At 49.2% G+C, this 16,205-nt stretch overlaps 1 protein-coding gene across 1 annotated transcript; it reads right to left on the bottom strand.

Annotated features, from left to right (window-relative positions):
* Positions 1–1,213: 1,213 nt before the first annotated feature.
* Positions 1,214–14,265, bottom strand: LOC112287227 (uncharacterized). Its single transcript, XM_073536569.2, has 21 exons — positions 13,243–14,265; positions 12,847–13,088; positions 10,747–11,063; positions 10,548–10,605; positions 10,204–10,352; positions 10,040–10,081; positions 9,212–9,569; positions 8,415–9,018; positions 8,246–8,315; positions 8,055–8,153; positions 7,609–7,951; positions 7,154–7,286; positions 6,966–7,035; positions 6,386–6,787; positions 5,980–6,222; positions 5,059–5,808; positions 3,816–4,757; positions 3,564–3,689; positions 2,784–3,321; positions 1,939–2,647; positions 1,214–1,681 (listed from the first exon to the last, which is right to left on the bottom strand). Exons 1-20 carry the CDS (start codon positions 13,257–13,259, stop codon positions 2,208–2,210), a joined length of 5,943 nt encoding a protein of 1,980 aa, XP_073392670.2. The 5' UTR covers positions 13,260–14,265; the 3' UTR covers positions 1,214–1,681; positions 1,939–2,207.
* Positions 14,266–16,205: the final 1,940 nt, after the last annotated feature.

The following is a 16,205-nucleotide window of genomic DNA, read 5'->3' as shown; positions in this document are numbered from 1 at the left end:
TAGACATAATTTACATAATATATAATATATAATATAAATATAATATAATATATTTTATGCATAATATTTTGTTATATTTTGCTTATAATATTATATACATAATAACTATCATCCTATTTTTAATAAAAGGGGGTTATTCTAAAATAGTTCTATTCTAACAACAAATTTCTTTTATTTAGATTTATACCAATTTTTTCTCTATTAAATAATTCTCCATTTAACATATTTTTATAGCATATCAACACTTTATTTATTTTCTAATATCTTGATTTTTTTTATTGTACTATTTTTTTTTAATTATACAAATAACTCATTGTAATAGAGACGAAATAAAGAGAGGTTTGTTTTTTTCTTTGTCTCACAAATAGATTACATGGATTTGAGTCATGGATCACAAGTTAGGCAAAGGCATGCTCAATGAAATATACTTTCTTCAATCTTGTAAGAGACAATTGATTTTCTATAAAGAAATCAAAATGGACATAAAGGAGTTTTTTGACTAATTGAATTATTTTTGTTTGATATATTGTAGAAGTATTCATAATAATTACAAGTAGATGTGATGGAAAAAATGTGTCCTTTTCTTTATAACTACTTGATGTATTTTGGTTATTTTGGTTATAAAAGTAGAGCTTGATTATGATTTAAAAACTAAATTTAACTCTATTAACATTTAAATGAAAACTGAGAATTTTCTTACTACTAAATACACTTCAAATTTCATTTTGTTGAAAATCAGTTATCAAAACTGATAGAATTTAAGATTACTATAACATAACTACATACAAGTTACATATCCGAATTTTAAGTTGATTATACTATAGTAAGTTGATATAAAATAATCATTAAATTATTTATTGAAAACATGCCATGATAACGAACATAAGATTCTTCATGTCAAAATTTGAAGTGTTCTTAGCCTTTTATATATTTTGAATCAATAACCAATATTTTGATGCCTTGGTTTCACTATTCAGAAAACTTGTTTTGCAAGAGAAAAAAGACATGTACACCACTGCATTTAAAATTACTGAAATTCATAACCCACAGTTTCCATCCACACAACCGAGTTTACTTTCAAACATGATGTGGGAGGATGGATTTTGAAGATAAATGAACTCACTTTTGATCATATACATATACCAAATGCATTTTGCGTTCAATCACAAGCTTCTCTGACAATCATACAATGCCCAGAACAGAAACAAAGCGATTCAGTATCAAATATGACAAGCTGCTGGTCATTATAGAACATTAACAATTTACAAAATCTCCAAACTAGCTAACTTGGAAACTCATGGCTGACGACCTCAAGATTGAAGATTCTTACAGAGGTCGACCGAGAGCGAAACGAGCATCACAAGACTGTGCTCACCCAGACATACAATACCAACCACCTTTGCAAATCTCGATGATCGAAAAGAATGCTAACCCCAATAATTTTCACCAGGGTTCCCATATATTGTCCGCTTCCTTCAAGTGCAACCCCAGTGCGAAATTCCAGCCCACTGCAGTGGTGTGACACACCACAATTGTACATCGTTTTTGTATTAACAAATCAGTCCCATCCTACTAAATCATCACATCTACGCAACTTCCGTAACAATCTGCACATTTGTGTAGATAATCCACTTCGACGCCTTAAAACTACATTATTACACAGCCCAACCTCACCAATTGCCTGAAAACACCACCACCAACAGACAACGTCAGTAAATGGTGCCACCTTTAACACCCAACACATACATTAATAACCCATTGAAGAACACCAAATTCTCGCCCCCCGCCCCTAACTCATACCACACTTCCACCAACTAAAACCCCAACACTAGCCACATTGCATTAATCAAATCCCGCTCGCTCCACAATTCTACGACTCCGCAAAGTCGTTAAATGATACACACAAACTTCAAGAATTAGCTGATGCACAACACTTACGTCGATCTCCAGCTCGAACCTCCACATGTGGCGAGCTCGGCAAATAAAAATGTCGAGCAGAACTCTAGACATTCGGTATATGCCCGAATCCAATTCAGCGAATGTTTCATCTGCCTGTTGCTTCATAGAGCTGCCCTCATAAGCCAATACACAAGAAAAAAAGGAGTCGCAAAATCCTCAAGCACTAGACAACGAAACCAACAAATTTACCCGACACCGCTGTTGTAGTCTGTACTGCGACGCATGCAAGAAAAACTTTCTCCACCGACTCACTGCTGTACAACACTCGTCGGAGCCTGACCACCCATCCCTGCTATTGGACTGCTCCCCACCACTCCACCCCCTCCCGCACCATGGCTCCCGCTCCCACCTCCCTGCTGTAACGAACCCTCATTCGTTCCACCCCTCCCGTCTCCTCCACTCTCTACATTCCCGCTGCTGCTGTTCTTGCTCTGCCCGTTCGACATACTCCCGCCACTCCCACCCCCCCCGCTCATCGAGCTCGACATCATCCCGCTCGTCCGCGACTGCCCAACATCCCCCAAATTGCTCGCCTGTCCCATCCCCCCTTTACTCCCACTTCCCCCACCCCCCTGCCCTCGCTGCGACGAACCCTGCGCCCCGGGGCTGCCTCCCATCGTCGACGCGCCCCTCCCTGCCATCGCACCTTGCGCCACCCGCATCTCATTCACCGCCTTTTGCCCCCCATCTGCCATGTTCCAACCCCCAACGCCCCCGTTAGCCACCCCAAACTCCCCTCTCCCCTCGTACTCCACCGCACCAACTCCACCCCACTCCCAACACCCGCTCCTACCCTCACCCCCACCCCCCTCAAATCTCCTCACCTCTTCCCGCCGCACCCGACTTCGACTTCCCCTCGTTATAACCTGACGGCCCGCCGCTCCCACCACTGCCCGACTGCTGCTCACCCGACGACACACCACCGCCACCTCCATACTGCTGCACGTACCCACCATTCCGCTGACCTCCCGCATTCACCATTCCCACGCTCCCACCCCCGCCTTGCTTCGCACTCTCACATGACCTCCCGTTCGGACCACCTCCCCCTGCATCTGCATTCGTGCTGCTCCGCCCACCGCCACCTTCACTGCTGTTGCTTCCTGCGCCCACTGACACCCCAGGGCTCAATGCCAAGCTACCGTTTCCACCGCCACCCGCAAACTGCTGCTGTGGTGGCTGCATCTGCTGCGCCTGCTGCAAATGTTGAGACGAAGGCTTGTAGGTCTGAGGACCCGAACCAGGCTGTTGTTGATGCGGTGTGGCTTGTTGGGACGCTTGCAACTGTTGAGGGCTATCTTGGGAACCCTGTGAATGAGGGGGCTGTTGTTGCTGTTGCTGTTGCAGTTGTTGCTGAAGCTGCAGCTACATCATTTGTGAAATCAGGACAGAAAACCCCACTCGCACAAAACATGACGCCAGGTCTACCGTGTCTTAAAACTGATACACCAACCCCTATTGAAATAGTAAATGCAGCACAAAAATGCCCCGCTATTTCTATTTTAACAGCACAAATACAGCCCTAAAGTAGGATAGCATATCCCCTGTACAAACATAACCAGGTGTGGACACAACAACCAACCGAAAAAGTTTTGCAAATAACGCACATGTTGCTGCTGCTGCATCTGGGGAGGAGGTCCCTGTGTCTGTGCCGAGCCCTGAGACTGACTACCCCCATGCTTCGGGGGACCAGGAACTTGCCCTTGGCTCTGTCCCTGCATTTGACTCTGCATCTGGGATCGATGGGAGCTTTTACTAGACATGTTCTGGGCCAAAATATTTGGATACAATATCGAAAGAACGGAACTAACCGCCAAAGAAGAGGAATGTCGTTCCAAGGAAACCGCATCCGAACTCACCTTCTGAAGTGTAGGTAACTCTGACTTATGAGACGAATTACTCTTCGCTGGGTTCAACCCTGAACTCTCCGACGGTGGAATGATCGAGGCCATAGGAAACGCACCCGATGATGCTGAAGGACCTGTCATCGATGGTTTTATCCTAGAACTACTCCCGGCATTTACATTAGCATTTGCAGTCCCACCCACTGGAGCTGCCCGATGTGCATGAGGGCCCTGCAAATTCTTCGCCATCGCAGCAGCCAACACTGCTTGAAAGTTCACTGCTGAACCTGTTGGGGGGGTGGTTGCGCCTGGCAGGGATCCCAATAGCCTCTGGCTCGCCTTTACGTGTGTATGCTGCCCAACGGAAACTGGCCTCGCACCCTGGTTTGTCATTGTGCTTTGTCCCGCTAGATTCAACCCTTGTCCAATAACCTTCTCCCCAACGGACCCTCCGGAAGCGGGAACATGATCTGAAAAAAAGCCTTGAGTTGCCAGGTACATTGGTGCAGAGCCAGCAGGATTTGACCCTGCCGTGCCCTTGAACCTCACATTACCGTGCTTCGACGCCCCCAACAACGCCTGATGCTGCACGTTGCCCGCTCGGTCCGAACCCGAATGCCCGCTCACTCTAGAAACCGTACCAGAATTTGTGGGAGCCATCAATTTCAAGGAAGTACCAACTTGATTGCGAGAGGAAGCCACTTCGCTGCAAACAGTAGACGACTGCGTCCCACCAACGCTTTCCACATGTCGTGAGGATGCAGCTCCAGAGAGTCTCTTACTATGTAACTTCCTATCATCCACGACCTCTCGCTCTCTACACCGACCCCCGCTACTCGATAAGCTCCCATTGCTACCACCAAGACTATCGTCAGCGTTCCCAGCTCCAGTGCGGGCATTCAAAGCACCACGTTGCTGGTATTGTGGTGATTGTCCTTGCAAGGAAAACTGCTGCTGCTGACAAGTCAAGAACGCGATTGTCACGAAAAATACACCAATAAAAAACTGAGCTGCACGCTGCAATGGTGCCTCATCCAAAGGCAACCATCATAATCAAATTCAAAACATCTAACGAAAACGCCAATTCCTATCAAAGAAACTAAAGCAATCAGTACAAACAAGAACCATCATGGAAACAGGAAACAATAAATAAATAAATAAATAAATAAAAATAAAAATAAAATCCAAAGAAGCTGCAAAGCTCCTGTTGACAAGCAAAGCATGATAGCAAGAAAAACCAACAAACCTTTCATCCCACCTGAACATGCTGCGACTGCTGGGCAGCATGAATCTGCATAAGGTTATGCTGCTGCACCCTCCCACTCTCGGCCATGCTTTGTATCATCGCGTGCCCTTGTGGTGCCATCACTGCCGCTACAGGTGCCAGTCCCAAAGGTCCCGGTCCCACTGATGCCCCTCTGTTCATCGCCCCTCCCATGCTCATCCCATGCCCCCCGCTCGACACTCCATCCCCTCCTTTACCCCCGCCTCCTTGCCCCTGCCCCTGCCCCTGCCCCTGCCTCTGCACCGCCGAACCCCCTCCCTGACCTCCACCCCCACCTTGTACCTGCTGCTCCCGACCCTTCGACCCCTTCCCCGTCCCCACCATCAGCTTACAGTCCACGCCTCCCCCGCCTCCCATACTCCCGCTTCCCAACCCCGACCCCGCGCTCCCAACTCCCTGCCCGTACCCTCCCCCACCCCGCACCATCGACATCCTGCTCTCACCCGACGACCCATTCTCCCCCGCTGTCGATCCCTCCCTCTCTCCCGCCCTCGTACCCCCCTGCTGCCCCTGTTGCACCGCGTGCGAATGCGAATGCGAATGCGAACCCGCCTGGCTCCCCAGACCCTGCGCACCACTCCCCCCACCTCCATACCCTCGACCCCCTTGTCCCTGCTGCTTCCCCACCCCACCTCCACCTCCACCTCCTCCCGCCTGTTGACCATGCGCCACCATGTGATGCGTGAAGTACGGCCCGCCCGCCGCGAAAAACTGCGCCGCTGCCTGCACACACCACCACCTCCATCTCGTTACCCACGTCCCCACTTCCCCCGCCCTCTCACTTCTCCCCACTCCCTCCTCACTAAACTCCCACCACCGCCACCCCCGACCCGCTCACTTCTCCCCACTCCCTCCTCACTAAACTCCCACCACCGCCACCCCCGCCCCGCTCACCTGCTGCACACCCGTGTGTGATACCGCCCCATAGTGACCCGGAAACTGCCCGAACGGATATCCCGACGGCTGCTGCATCATCGCCTGCATGTACTGAGCTTGCACTGCTGCCGACGCCACGCCGCCGTTGCTCCCCACCGACCCCGCCCCACCCATTCCGCCTCCGCCCCCCACCCCACTTCCACCCCCCCCACCGCCCGAGCTCGCGTTCTGCGTCACCGGGTACCCGAACATCATACCACTCTGCGCACCCAAACCACCCCTTCCCCGTCAGCCACACATCCACTCATCATCCACGCGCTCCACCGCAACACCCACACCCTCACCCAACACATCCCACCTCCACTCCCTCCACTTCACCCACCCACTCCATCACTCCCTCCCATCGCAATCCGCCCACTCCCACCTGCACTGACAATCCCGCCGCCTGCTGCCCGCCGTGTTGCTCCCCACCTGGCGATTTCCGCCCCGCCACCCCCACCCCGTGCGCCCGCTCCTTCGCCCCCTGCATGCTCGCGGCTGCTGCTGCAGCCATTGCGGCGGCGTTCAGCCCACGCTCCGTCGCATCCACGTCCGCGCCGCCCGCTCCAACGCCGCCCACCATCGGACTACCGACTGCGCCTCCTAACACCGCGTCCGAACCACCCACCGCCACGTTCAAGTTGTACGACTTCGAGTACCCCTGGTTCGGACCACCGAAGAAACTTTGATGCTGCTTCAATTGCTGCTGCAAGTCGATGAAGTGCGCGATGTACACGTGAAGAGCGCACCGCTTCCATGCTGCCCGCTGAGGCACAATGTACGGAACCTGCACATAAACCCAACCCACTTACGCACTGCGCTTCGCTTCGCCTGTGCCCACGACAAACGCGACAGCTCAACAAAGTGCCACACAACCACACAACAACCTTGGAACGCCTACACACAACAGGAAGGCAAATGAGCCCAAACATAGCGGAGATTCGTTCTCATGTTCAACGTCGAACCTGCAGAGTGGATGAGCTGTCCTCTGGAGGAACTGCTGGAGCTGCAGCGGGCGCTGCATTTTGAATGTACCTGTTGCGCATGCAAATCCTTTAGGAAAACCTTTTGAGGAGTCGACAAGCAAGTTTTGGAAAATCCACAGTATGTTATCACATACGACGTACGCTGAATGTGCAGAACTTGAACTCACCTTGGCATTACTGAAGGCCAACTCAGCATTCCCATTGAGAAAGGGAGAACTGCTACATTGCCGGACACACCTAGTGCACTGGAGGAGTTCGGTGGTGCAGGCCCCTGAAACACTGTTGCAGACGCCTCAGTGGCTGAACGCATTCAAAATTTCACCGAGTCAGAATCTTATTAAATAGTACAGGACTAAGGGGGCAGGAGAGGAATTACTGCTAGTACAAGAGTAATGCTAATCCAGCCGTCTCAACGACATCGAAACGGGACCAGACTAACTGGGCATAGAGCATATATGGTCTACTGCGCTAGCAGGGCATCCTTTGCAACACTATTCGACATCCATCATTATTTTGAGAATGACAGTAGGAATGACTAGAATAGAACTCTCTTATCCCACAATTTAGGAAAATGGAACCCCATGGCATGGTACATCGCGCTTGAAAAGAGGCCATTACAGACCTGCTTTCTCAGCCTTCTGAACCCTTCCGTTTTCACCCTTCATGCTCTTACTCGACCTTTGCACATTCATCTTACTCGACTCCACCTTCTCGCCTTCCTTTCGCCTTTCTTTCTCTTGTCCCCGCCCATTGGCTATTTCGTCGACTGAACCTGTCTGGCTTTCGACTTCCCGGCGCCGTTCTCTTTCATGTCGTTCGCGTTCAATATTTCGTTTCGTTTCCTTCTCACGCTCCTCCTGTTCCTTTGCACTTGTGCTCTCCATCTTAGTAAGCTGTGACGCGTCACTATTTCGTTGACTATCCATCCGAGTGATATCCACAGTGACTGCAATCGCCGCATCAACCTGTCAAAGCACCTCGATTAATAACCACAGAAAACAAAGACAGCTACATCTAGGGTCGAAAAGTCATCCTCGGCTATTATGAGCTTCAAGCATTTTAACGTACCGAAGATTTCTCTGCTGCATTCTGAACATCATTCCATCTATCTCTACCCTCGCTATCCTTCTCGCTGCTCGACGCATCTTCCAGCTTGCTTGGAGGTACCTGCGATGACACATAACGCCTACAACTTAGAATCTATTTGCGTACCCAACGTTCGCACACTCCGGAAAAAAAGCTCTTCAAAATCAGCTTACCATCAAGTCTATTTCTGGCTTCGGCAAACGATCCACAACGATCGGGGCTGCTGGCGGAGGAGGAGGAGGCCTGACATACAACACAAAATTGAGTCAGCTCTGCACAACAAAATAGTCAACAAACATTCTGATAAATCGTACAGTTCAGCTCAGGTTTCTTATTATGAACCTCTTGTCAAGCTCCATCTTCACTGCAACTGCCTCCACAGAAACGGTCATGCTCGGCATCGGATCTGCAACTGATTTTGCGCATGCTCCAAGAGGAGTAGACTCGCTCCTTTCACCCTGCTTCTCTAGAACAGGAGAAATTCCTTCTTTGTTTTCCTGGGGATTTGAGCTTGCTACATCCATTATACCACTACAGGGAGCCGTCTTCTTCTCCAACTGCACAACCTTATTTTCCACAACTTTCTTATCCGCCCCATGGACTGAACCACCCACTACACCTCCTCGGGGTGGCTCAACTGCAACGTCAGCAATGACCACGCCACTCGATGCAATCACCGCGTTGCGCGTGCTGCTTACCGTCGTTACAATGTTGGTACCGCTCGCAGATACAGCAGGTGTGGCTGTGGCACTAATGTCCGTTTTCGCAGCACTTCTCTCTGCAGGGGATGTCCGGCTTGTGCTTTGATCCGCAACCTTCACCTGGGTTTCACCAGTTCCGACGGAATTCAATACAGCAGTTGATGCAGTTTGCCCAGTCCTCGACTGTATAACGTCCCCTTCTTCTATCCTAGTTTTAACGCGAGGACGCTTCCTTTTCGCCAAAACTGCAAAAGAGAGAATTCACTGGCGTAAATACATACCATGTCACGGATTCCCAAACAGCTCAGTTGTTTCCTACTGTACGCACGAAAACTAAAAAATTAAGGGCCCTCTGAAGAAGAAGGCACCCAACCCCCAAGCAGGAATCTAAACATATAACTCCATAATGGCCCATAGAACCAAGGAAATATACTATACCCTCTGCAACTGGAGCAGCTGCTGGAGACGGGGGTTGAATAGGTGAAGCCGCCGAAGCAGAACCGAGTGAGGAACTTCTCACGCTTCCACCAGCATTTGCAACTGACACAGGAGCCACGGTCAAAGCGGACGGAACAACCACGGCTCCATTCGATGCATCAGCAAACGCACTGCATTCAGAAGCTGATGGTACGTTCGTAACTTGACTTTGAACGGCTTTCGGTAAATCCGTATCCATGCTCGCCTCAACTTTAGATTTCCTAACGGCAGTAGAAGGCTGCGTAAACATTCTTGCCAGATCGTAGAGAGCCTCAGCCACTTCCACTTCTTGCTCAGACACGGAAACCAGTGCTGAAACCTGAGCAAGTTGACAAACCACCCAAGCTTCAGCCAGGCATGCAACTACAGGCAACAGCCAAAACGCAGCTCTGTGCAAACCGGAGATGTGTAAATGGTATGTCTACAACTAATAACGTTAAAGCGCCATTGGTACCAAACATCTCCAGCATAATCATAAAAATCATGTAGCACCATAGCTACTCGCACATCACCAAACCTCAGCGATCAAGCAAAACCATTCAAATCACACACTCCTTCACAGAGATTACACAAAACCAACTCACTAACAAGAAACTGCATCATTTCCTCAACGTGACAAATCCTATCATACATCAGGACCAAACAAAATCCTCGCTCCGGTACTCATTACCCATCAGAAGACTGCATGACCGACCCCAAATTCCACGATTACACAACAAGACTCTCCGAAGAGCAACGCTAACTACACTCAATTTCTACACAACTCCAAGAAAGACCATGACTACTTACCTTGGGCAACTTGTGATTCAGCTGTTTCGACCCGCTTGGTTTCTGCATCACCCCCCAACCCCACCCTTCAGTCCTCATGTCCTCCCACTCTCCTCCCCGCCATCCATACCCAACATCCTACACACCACCCCCACCCCCACCCCCACCCACACCCCATTCCCTACCGTCCGTTTCCCTGGCTTTAACGACACCATCGATGACGACGACGGTGTGCTCGACGGACCTCCCACCGCACCCGCCCCGCCTCCTCCACCACCACCACCCGACTCCGCCACTGCTGCCATCGATACCTCCGCAGGACGCTTCCCGATCGCTGCACCACCACCACTCCACCACATCAGCCACCCTCCCTCCTCGCCTCTCCTCTCCTACCCGCCCCCTCCCCCTCATCGCACCGCACCGCACCGCACTCCTTTCCATCACCTCTTCCTACCTCTCCCTCAACCTCCACACACACACACACACACACACACACTCCACCATCCCACCATCGACCACGCAAACCCACCTGTCCGCGCCTTCCGAGGCACCGCCGGTAAATCCACCCCATTCCCATCTTCCGAAAACTGCCACACACCACACCGTCCAACTCCCAATCAGCCCCCACTCCTTCGCAACCCGCTCCGCTCCGCTCCACCCCTACCCCACACTCCCCCACACTCCCCCGCCTCCCAACTCCTCCCCCTCCTTCCGCATCCGCCCCTTACCTTCGCCTGAGCCCGTGCTTTCCCCGACCGTCGCACAATTATGGGTGGCGGCTGGTCGTCGTCGTCTTCCGACGCCCCCATCTCCGTGTCTTCCGTCGTTTCCTCCACCTCCTCGGCCGGGCTCCTCCGCCCCTGCCCCTGCCCCTGCCTCTGCTTCTCTTGCGACCCGTACCGCTTCCTCTTGCTTCTGCTGCTACTTCCTACAATGCTGCTCCCCGCTCCGTGGCTCGACGTCACCCCACCCCCGTCTTTCTTCCCTCTCTCCCGTAGCCGACCATTGTGCCCATCCTCCATCATGTCGTCGCCATCGTCGCCAGCTGCGTACCACCCAACCACATCCCCAACCCAAGCCTATCAGCACTACACCTCTACCCTGCCCTCCCCCTCTTCTCCACGCTCCCCACCGCACCCACCACATCACACACCACCCTCTGCCCCTCCTCCACCACGCCCCACCACCGCAACCCACCCTCTCCACTCGTCGCCAAACGCATTTGCTACAACTGCCCATCCCACGATTGCCATTGCGCCACTTCCCCGCGATCTACCCGCCACCTATTCGTACGCTCGACCGTCTCTCACGGACCTCCAAAGATCCTGCAACTGTCGTGTCGGGACACGACTACACAGTCACATGCGAATCGTGACACACGGAGGGACTACACTGTAACGTGGTCGGAGACGAAATCGGGATGCAGGTTAGCAGTGCACGTACAGAAGCAGAGTCCAAAACACTACATGATAGTGAATGCGTATACGGCAAGGGGCGAAGGGCACGAAAGTCTCCTACTCAGATTGTCACTTGTCACAGAAGGAGCACCTACTGAGTTCGACCCTGGTGTAGGAACACCCGCCATTTATGGTTTAGTCTACACTCAAAGTTCTGACATATCAGTAGAAGAAAACTGATGCACTGAAGTATACAGTCGAGCATGTCAATTTGAACTAGGTCACTGGATCAGATCTCTGAGTCTTCGTCCGGGCTGCATAAGGTGAAGGTTGTGAATTCGATTCAAGTAGCCGTAGTACGCATGAAACTTGAATATTTCACATTTCATTTCCAGAAAACTCAGAGAACCACAACGCAAGCAGCGCATCTGGGGATGACACAATGCTGCACTCAATTATAGATCGCTGACAACTTGATAGCTTAGCCACAGAATTCTGGCTAACCCAGTCAAGGAGATACTCACGACCACAACTTAACACACAAATGCCGCATAAAGTTCTCTCCAATGATGCCAGAATCAAGAAAAGTAAACAAGTAACAGTTCGATGTCCCTATTTTCACTATTATGCTGAACCTCACTCTCAACCAGAAAGTGCACTTCATTGCTCAGCCTAACACTTGAAGCACCGAGACGAAACAGCGTCATAGTCCGTCAAAATTGGTTCTGTACCACAAATTGAACTGTCCAGCTTCCTTTCCCGCTCTCATTCGCTCCAGACTCCAATATTCATGTCAGATGCAGACGATCGGTGCTGCTCACCTTGACGCAGCCAGGCTTCGAATACCCGGGATTGACAACGACAAATCTCGTCCTCTACCCCTCTCCCTTACTCTTCAAGTTATTTCTCTGAGTAGGCTTCACACAATTACGCGCTAGGACCTACTCTGCAAAAGTTCTTCTAACCGTGACAGTCTCTAACAGCTTAATAAATAAATAAATAAATAGAGTTATACAAAATTGACGACTGAGACAACATGGGAACCAAAATCACCACACTGGCCTCTGCCAATGGCTAACCCTGGACCTGGCAAATCCATTAAAACCAGTACAGCTCTAATACTCTCACGATCTCTTGTAATGCGCAGACAAATCCTTTAGTTTATCAAGGAAACCAGAGGCAATTCGGTACGGTGTACCAGATTAGTCAAGAAGGTTTGACTACGGAACAATCTGGGATAAATAAGCACCGACAAATGGCTACTCCCAGCGACAGCCGCCAATAATCCGTTGTATAAACGGCAGAAAGGTATGTTATCGAGGCATGATTTACAGAGCGCCAGGTGAGGAGGAAGGAGGAGTAGCGATGAGTGACAAGACCGGAATTTGAGAATCGAAGTGATTAAGTGGAGAGAGCCCAACGAGACCAGACCTGCAATATCTTTTAAACCAGTGCGTGGCCGCCGAGGAGCCTGAACAAATACAACCCCTCCATTCCCACGTCGACCCTCACGACCGCGCTCCATGAGGCCTGTAACGGAGTGAAAGCCTCTAATACTTCTCCGTCTACTCTTTAAACCTGCTGCTTTGTTGGCAGAGAGTACCAAAATGAACTCCCAACGCTTCAAAGGCCTGAGCGAGAAAGAAGCTCTCACGACACTTCTGCACCAGCACCTGTTGTTGCAAAGTAAGAGTTTCGACGTTGCAGAAATTCTCTTCGTTCACTGGATGCGCCGTGAAACGAAAAGCGCCAAGGATAAAAACGTTGGAATGGAAAAACTAACAATAATAGGATGGAGAGAAGCACGATGAAGTCTAAGATAAGTACCCAGACGTGGAATTCATTCAATTTTCCCCTCACCGCGAAGACAACTTTCACAGAACACTGCTTCAAACCCCAGAACTAGCGAGTTGTAGTTCAGGAACTGGCCAACGTCGGCTGAATGGAGCCAGACGAGAAGAGAAACCACCCAAGCCAATGTCACCAACCCGGCCGACACCACAGCCCGCCCTGAAATCTCACCACCCACCCCCTCTCTCTCTCTCTCTCTCTCTCTCTCTCTCAAGCACCAAAAAGAAACCACGAGAAGAGGAGACAAAAGTGCAGAAGTGCTACTACGACGTCAACCCCCGAAAGTCACTCACGCATTCCCGCTGTCACGTCACATGAACACAAAGTAGCAATCCTAACATCGTCTTCCATGTTCCGCAGCCAGGACAAGAAGACGCCGGGCTCCATTGGAGCTGCTCCGTGCGCAACTAACATCCCAAAAAAATCAAACTGGCTTTCCCCTCCTCACCTCTCTCCTCACAGAATGAATACTTTTCTGAAACGACTCCTCGCTCCGCTGTCAGCAATCTGTGCAGTCCTACTTTCCCCACACTCCAGTCCTCCCTGCCTCCTTTCCAGCACGGAAAATCGACTTTTTTCTTCCCACTCCGCTGCTGCTCACAAAACTAGCCACACGCGAGCGTAGAGAATGAAGCATAGAATACACCACCACCATCAACAACAACACACTTCCGCACACTCTCAACCTCCATTTGCATTACCCATTGAGAGACGACTATCACGCGCGGAGCCTCTGCTGTACGACTACTACAACGACTACTTCTGCTGGTGCAGGAAGCCTATTTCCTCTCCGTTCATTGCTTCTGCGTCAACGAAAAAGCGCCCATCAGCAGCTCCACGCTTGCAACAAATGACCAAGATCATTCAACAGAGCCAACACAACGCAACCCAACACAACCCGACTCCCAGGTCCCCTTGCTTCGGATCCCGGACCGGCCAGGCTAACCCTAGCTACGGATGCACCCACAATGATCCCCCATTCCTACGGGGCGCCAATCGGGCGGAATCTGCCATAACACGGAGCTTCAAATTCACCCGAGCCCAGCAGGTAAGTAAATTCTCCCCACCTCATCCGCCGAGGCCCACAAATCTCTCCGCAAGTCACTGAAGGTAAAATATAAAAAAAGGAAAAGAAAAAAGAAAGTATGGTGAACAGAAAGATCACTAAATCCATAAAAGACCTGCAAAAAAAACTCACTTACGAAACCACAAAAACGAATTAAGTAAGATGAACACAAAAAACAAAACAAAGTATAATACACGTACCTAACCACAAAATCTCAAAAACAAAAACGCCCACATGCACTTTTGACATTTCTCCTTGCCGCCGTGGGCGTCACGACCGTCCACGCTTCGACCCTCATGCCGTGCCACGGGTGTGGGGTCCAGCATGACGACTCGCAGCAGCGAGCAAGGACTCGAGGGTGGGATGGAGGGTGAGGGATGGATCTCTCGCGATCGGGAAGAAAAGTCTGAGCGTGGCGACGAAGGGGTTTCTATTTTTATTATTGCGCCAGCCTCATCCTGCTCCTCCCCCCTCTCGCTCCTCCTCTTCCAGACCTAGTCTGCCACCATCACCACCATCGCTGACATCCATGAATACTAGCTTCTCATGAATGCCTGAACCTCTGTTGCACATCTGCTTCTATTTCGCCTCTTCCAGACCCGACCACGAATTACTCTTTTTCTAATTCTCCATCTCTATGAATAATCGTGCGATGAAGAGGTCTTGGGATTGTTGGATGACCTAGTTCCCGAACAATGGTGTGAAGAGTTGTTCAAAGAACGAATCATCGCCTTCAATAGACGCCAGCGAACAGCGGAATGGCTTCGGTGGATACTATGAATGAACGGACTCGAGTTCTGATTTCAAAATATCCTCGAAGTAATATCATGTGTCGAAATCAGTTAGACGTTGATGCCTTTGAAGCCTGAAATTGAACTTGTGAAATGAAAACAACAGTGGCTTTGATGTTGTTTTGTAGATGTGTTGAAATTGGCAGCTCGTATTGGTAAGAATGAATGTATAAAATATGTCATGACGTGACGTTTTGATGGAAAGAATAATTCCGACATTGTTTATCTCAAATCAAAACTTCACGGATTTTTTCGACTAATAAAAATTCATATCTTTTGTACCTATAAAGACTAGATTGATAGCACCTGATTCGAATTTGATTCTATAATCAAAAGTATACACGAGCAAATTTACACTCGTTAATATTATACATTACATCTGATGTCAAATGCTGTGTTGGGTTGTGAGAAAGTTAATCCATGCGTTATCTTCCACACAAATTTGCAAGATTTTACGCACATGAAATGTAAAATTATAAAAGCAACCAAAAAAAATTACAATGGAACGAAATGGTAAGAATGGACTGAAACTATAAATGCATTATTGATGAAAGGCACTTCTATTGAAAGGGCATGGCTCAAGCAAATAATAAATGTTGAAAAAAGGGGCAAGTCACACATACTTTCAAGGGAAGTTTAGATGCTCAACACATTTATAGAGTAACCAGATCTTCCTTGTGTAACGATTTTTTTATTTCTTTTAATGAAGATATATAACAATGTAAGATTCAATTCGGGCTCTTATTCTGTCCTGGAATAGTCTTCCTCTGCTTGGATTTATCTTTATTTATATTTGTGGAATACTGAGGAAGGTTTGAACTGAAGCAAGGAGGAAGAAAACGAAGTAATGTATCGTTTGTACTGTATTTGAAATCGTCTTTAATATATTTGTGAGTGGTAGTTGGTAATAATGAAATTAATCTTTTCCAATATTGAAGGTAAGATAATGAATTTGAATTTATTTTTTTCACATGGAGTATAATGCTCAACGTCCACAACAAAACACTCGGGGAATTTAAGAGGTATTTTAAAGAAACACTTGTTTATATTGTCAGCCCCATAAAGTTATAGCCCTTTCATTT

Source organism: Physcomitrium patens, chromosome 10 (assembly GCF_059467195.1).
Source record: "Physcomitrium patens ecotype Gransden chromosome 10, ASM5946719v1, whole genome shotgun sequence".
NCBI lineage: Eukaryota > Viridiplantae > Streptophyta > Bryopsida > Funariales > Funariaceae > Physcomitrium > Physcomitrium patens.
This window is presented reverse-complemented; position numbering and strand designations above follow the sequence as displayed.

Excerpts from the sequence above, each read along its gene's own strand:
- LOC112287227 (XM_073536569.2), bottom strand. Across the intron at positions 10,082-10,203 it reads TAAAGCCAGGGAAACGGACG|AAACCAAGCGGGTCGAAACA; the intron begins GTAGGGAATGGG and ends GGGGTGATGCAG. Across the intron at positions 6,223-6,385 it reads CGGCGGGATTGTCAGTGCAG|AGTGGTATGATGTTCGGGTA; the intron begins GTGGGAGTGGGC and ends TTGGGTGCGCAG.